The sequence below is a fragment of the Halyomorpha halys genome, unplaced genomic scaffold, assembly GCF_000696795.3.
Source record: "Halyomorpha halys isolate HHAL.00 unplaced genomic scaffold, Hhal_1.1 Scaffold342.1, whole genome shotgun sequence".
Lineage (NCBI taxonomy): Eukaryota > Metazoa > Arthropoda > Insecta > Hemiptera > Pentatomidae > Halyomorpha > Halyomorpha halys.
The window spans coordinates 246,645-252,708 of NW_027105151.1; the positions used below are offsets into that span (position 1 = coordinate 246,645).

Here is a 6,064-nt window from a genome sequence, read left to right on the forward strand (position 1 = left end):
TCAAATCTTGAAATAGACCTCATGGTTTTACGCCCTAAAGCTCAAACAACAACAACAACGATACCATCACAACTTTGACAAACAAATAAAGATAAGACCAATGCCCTAATTTTCTGGGCCACAAATGGCCTCTTAAAACCAAAGAATCTTTCTCTCTTGTTAGCCCTCATAAAAGCTTACAACTTAGGGCACATTCATACTTAGCTTCTGGTCATTCCTTCAAACACGTTCTCTTTCATTTATTCTACGATCAAGTATATTTTCATCATCAAGTATAGGAAAGTGTGCAAATAGAACAATGCATATTTATATATTTGTTTATTCATCATTTTTTGTGTCATCAATATAAAAATAATTTAAAAAAAAAAAGAAAGAAAAACTTCAATTCTTCTTCACACAATCACAGCCACAATTAAATAAATCTCCTGTTTCGGAGATATGTAGCTTCGATATTCGCTATAACATTTTGCTTTACAATACTTTTTTCTTAACATTATAAATAGGTATTAAAAAAAGTGACTATTTTACATAATTTGTTATACATTAATAGCATATTGCTTTAAGGATAAATATCCTATGAGTTATTGTAGTCACAACAAAACAAAAAAAAAAAAACGGTTAAGTAAGAATTCAGCCAGATAAAAGCCTGAATTATAATTTAGCACAAACGTTTTTACATAGTATAAAATGAAATCTCGTTGGTTGGATTGAACAATTCTTCTTTTTAATTAAGTAAGTACCACGCATAAAATATCGTCACACATAACTAGTTAATAACTATTCTCATTCACACTAATACAAGATGGTTAAAATAAAAAATGGAACATTTAGAAATTGTAGTTCACAATTACAACAATCATATATCTGAAAATATACACTATTTTTATAATATCAGGGTTCGTATGTACACATTGGAATGTCAAGTAATTTATACTAATTTACAAACAATAACAAAATATAAGCAATATTTCGGCGAAGGGATTTTAAAGTTTTTGCAATCAACACATTTTTTTTTTGAATATAATACCTTAGAAATTAACATAGGACACAAAATATAAAAACATAATTCTCGAGTGAGAAGAAAATAAATACATAACTAGTCCAACATGCGGGACTGAACCATCCTTCGCGGAAGAAGGCACCCAGAATGCACTAGCGCACATGGCGTCACCACAGTCATCAATATCTTTCTGTTGAATCACTTCACTACACCTTTGACGAGATGTCTTCGGGCTTCGACGAGTTCTCTATCCTCGGCGCGTTGTCAACCTTCTCCGTGCTGTTAAACTCCTTCTGAATCTGGCCCAGGCTCTTCCCAGCAGTCTCGGGTACTACAATGTACATAAAGATTGTACCCAAGAATCCGAACAATGCAAAGATCCAGAAGTTCATATAGATACCAGCGACGTCCACCACAGTTTGATACTGCTTCAAGTTGATGAAGGTCGAAACAGAGGCAGATATTTCAGTTATACCACTGCCGACACCCCTCGTGTGCGATGGGAAGTATTCCGCTTGGATGGTTTGCATGAGCGGTCCTAGACCAATATTACTAACAGTGCAGAACCCGGCGACGGAAACGAACATCACCCAGGAGTATTGAGATACGTCATACCCTTGCTGGTTGAGGAAGTAGTACGTTCCCGTGATGATGTTGAAGACGACTGAAGCCATTGTAGAGTATATGAGCAACGGTCTTCTGCCGACGCAGTCGGAAATAAATGCAGAACAGAAAGTCGCAACGATAAGTAGAACTCCAAGACCAATAGTCAATTCGTAGTCCTTGATGGCTCCGTTCGATGACTCAGCAAAAGTCTGTGTCGCATAGGTCACTATAGCTGGCATCCCGTTTAGGTATTTGATGAAACAGACAGTTTGCACAATGAGGAAGGCTTTTATGTCCTTTTTAGTTGCAAAGAGGTCCCGCCAACCACCTTTGGATTTCATATCCTCTTCTACTGATTTCCTGATGCTCTGGAACTCTTCATCGACATGCTTTGTTGACCTAAGCCAGCTGAGTGACTTGATAGCAGCTTTGGGTCGGTCAACCATCAGCTCGTAATAAGGTGACTCCGGCATCAGGTAGAAAAAGGCTGCGAAGATAATTGGTCCGATAGAGCAAGCGTAGGCATAGTTCTGATAGCTTAGGAAGTGACCAGTGAGGTAACTGTAGAGGATACCGACATACCACATGGTTTGGAAGTGACCTGACAGCTCCCCTCGTATCCTAGGCTCGGATATCTCTGCGATGTACATCGGGGCGACAGTATAGACGATCGCGACTCCAGCGCCCTGGATCCAGCGCACGATGTAGATGACCGTCATGCTTCGAGTAGTCAAGACTAACAGCCAAGACAGAAGGCACAGCGGACCCGTTGTCAGCAGCACAGTCTTCCGGCCCAACCTGCAACAATCAATGAGACTGTTAACGCCATATATATGTATATGTATATTAATTAAAATGTAAATCTTTTTTTTTTGTGTTTTCTTTTAATCAGCTGTTAATAAATTTAACACATGACAAGTATGTTTTTGTTTTAAAAATAAAAGAAGAATGTGTTTTTGAATATGTGAAGAATTTTTCTAATAATGAGTAATAGAGACAGTTGCTAGGGGTGATCATTGTTGCGTCACCTAGCTACGGACCGACCATCTTGTTTGTTAGAGCAGTTGCGACTAATTAGTGGCCCTGATAGCGTCCTCAGCAGCCCTGTCTGCGTTTATAGTGTTATAGATTGGACATTTGTGGCCATAGATCAGTCGCCCCGTCGACATCGTCGCCCATGTACACTCGCCCAGTCGAGTAGCCAACTTACAGTCGCCCAGTCGCTGTACTTGTTACCTGACCTTTCTGGATGAGATCTTCGGAGCGGTTTGCTGTGTGGGCCCACCTACGTTAAGAACAGAACGTCGTCCCCGACCTTTTCGGTACGAACTGCAAGACCCCGACCCATCGGAGTTCATCAGTTGTAATTAGCCATTTTTTTTTGTAATTTGTTCTCATAGGGAGTATTTTTTTTGTTATTAAAAGGTTTCTTTGTTTTCAATTTAATTTATGTATAATTTATGTCTTTTAAGTTAATTTACGAATAAATGTTTTGTCCGAGCCAGTGTTTATTTTTTTTAGTTAAGCTTTCCAACAAGGAGACTATGTCGATTTGAGGTGGCTTAACAGAGACACTTATTAAAAAATACGTAATAATTATACTTTGTATAAACATTATACATAATATGGTATGCAATATTAGCAATTATTAAAAAACAAAATAAAAAAATAATAAGAATCTAGTGATTGAGCGTGGTATTCATTACCTTACAACCTACCTTCATTACATAGTACAAGAGCCGGGAAGAAAAAAAGTTAGTTATTTCACCCCAATTTTTGATTACTTCAATGAAAACTATGTATAATTACTAGTCAAAATTGATGAGTCTGCCAAGTATAATTAGAGGGAATAAAAATGGCGGCTGTTTCAAAACCTTAAAAAACATTAGTTTTTCATTCGGAGCTCTATATCTTAAAAACTACCAGCAACACTAGAAAATCTAAGAGAACATTATTTAAAGAAGAGTAAATTTGCTGAAATATTAGCCCTAAAAGAGCTATTTACGTCCAATAGTTATATAGATATAGCTTTTTAACTAGTAAAATTTCTTAAAAATCTACTGAAAGATTAGTTATTAGTTAATTTATTTTGAGAATTCTATATTTCAGGAACTGTCTGACGTACAGATGTATATTACCACTCAAGTTAAAGCTAGTTTAATGGACTATAAAGACGTTTATGACCTTTACTTTCGTAGGAATAGTAGTTTTCATGATATTTGCTAAAATAAATTGATTTATAGTTGTTCAAACAATAACTTTGATTTATGAAAAACTTCATTTCAGAAACCATTGGACGTACAGATGTCTGCCAGCGCTCAAATTAACTTACTATAAAACAGTTTATGACACCTATCTTCGTAGGGGTAATAGCTTTTATGGTATTCACATATGAATATAAATTTGTCCGAATAACTATAAATAAATTTATTTGAGCAAATTTCATGTAAACTATTACTCCTACGAAGATAAACATCATAAACTACTTTATAGCTCATTAAACTAGCTTTAATTTAAGTGCTAATAGACATCTGTTAAATGGTCAAATGGTTTTTGAGATATAAATTTTTCAAAATAAATTTACTGATCTTTCAGTACGTCTCATACAACATTTTTATGATATGATGCTTTTTTAAAAAGCTGTATCTCGAAAACTATTTAACGTAAATAACTATATCAGGGCTAAAGTTTTAGAAAATTTACTCTTCTTTCAATGACGGTCTCTTAGGATTTCTTGTGTTGTTCCTACTTTTTAAGACATAGAGCTCCGAATGAAAAATTAGTTATTTTTTGTCGGTTTGAAACAGCCGCCATTTTTTATTCTCCCTACCTATACTTGACAGACTCATCAATTATGACTATTAATTATACATAGTTTTCATTAAAGTAAAAAATCGGGGTGAGATAACTGTCTTTTTTCTCCCCTTGGAGTCTTGTACTAATAGATTTATAACCGTTGTGGAAGAAATAATACTTCCTTACAACGTACTGTACTCCTTCATGGGCTATATCGGAGTGGATTTATGGCAGTATACACACATAACCACTAGATTTTCTCTAGAGAAAGGGTCTGGTACCCATTTACTACATTGTCCCTATTAGGTTCTTCCAATGAATATAAAGTATTTTAATTTTTTTACCCCTTAAAATGACTGACATTTGCTCTTATCGAAGGTCTTCTAGTGATGGGAAATATATTTATACATAAACATCAAATCACGTTTTTCGGGGAGGCTAATATGAACACAAAAATTTTCTTATATGTATTTAGAAAAATGTCCCTTAAGAAAGACATGAGCGTAAGTACAAATTGGTGTTAGAAAAATGCTCCATTTTTTTTTCCAGGAATTAAAGTTTTATATTTTAAACTCTCTGAATTGAGTTAGAGGTTTGTAAATTTGAAAGTGAATTGAGCTGTGACTGAGAAGAGCCTCCAGGAACTTGAATAACTCACTCTCGTCATTTTTGTTATGCAGTCTTCAAGAGTTTTAATGAATCAGTTGATCAATTTTTTATTTTTTATCTTTTTTCCAAACGAGAATGAAAGGAAAATACGACCTTACTGACTGTGCTCTTCTGTTTTTTTTAAATCCCTCAGCAGTTTATTATTCCAGGGCAGTTAATGTAATTTCCTTTTTTTTTTTTTTAGGAGATTAAATAATACAATAATCTTGTCAACGTTTCGCATCGTCCATCCTTCTTCAGGCGCTAATTCTTTTTCACTTGTTATTTCAACAAGCACTTTTTTTTTTTATTGTATTATTTTCATGAACATCCTCAGATGATTATTGAAGAACACTCACTTTAATAATAATGATAATAATAAAACCCTTTATTTATTCGGTAAATGATCACTTCAGGATAATAATATAGGACATAAAAAATTAACAAATAAAGTAAAAAATAACCAAATAACATTAAATCAAAATGTAACGAAAGTTTACTGTATATTAAAAAAAATGAAAATAAATAATTACGAAGTGCACAGTATGTAAGAAGTCCACATTTACAGATTTTTAATGAATAAAAGAACCTCTCCATTAGCTATACAAAAAAAGATAGAACAGAAGATCAGTTGATTGTTTTAAAAGAAAAAACGAAAAAAATATCAACAATAAAATACTCTATCGATTTACGAATTCTAGATGAAAATCAGAATCTTTATTTAAATTATTTTGTATTTGGATGGATAAATAGTGAGGTAGTAGACAATATTACAAGTTGGGGAGGGTACTGGAGCGACAAATGAAAGTAGGAATTTAAAAATTAAATTAAATCCATTAGGAAAATAAAAAGACCTTTAATATTCTTCATTATAACTTATTGTATTCCGTATAATATACCATACTTTGTTATATGCATGTGCATAGTTATAATGAACAATGCAATAAGCTACAAAGTATAGTGTTAAAGTTTTTTTAAAAACTACAACATTTTTATTTAGTATAAAAAAAAAAA

The 6,064-nt window shown here is 33.7% G+C and overlaps 1 protein-coding gene across 1 annotated transcript in view; it reads right to left on the reverse strand.

Annotated features, from left to right (window-relative positions):
* Positions 1–300: 300 nt before the first annotated feature.
* Positions 301–6,064, reverse strand: part of LOC106681462 (facilitated trehalose transporter Tret1) — a gene marked incomplete at its 5' end in the record, with an annotated part of 18,960 nt that continues 13,196 nt past the window's right edge. The window contains 1 exon segment of the mRNA XM_067048911.1: positions 301–2,404. Within this exon segment, the coding sequence (XP_066905012.1) occupies positions 1,207–2,404 (1,198 nt within the window).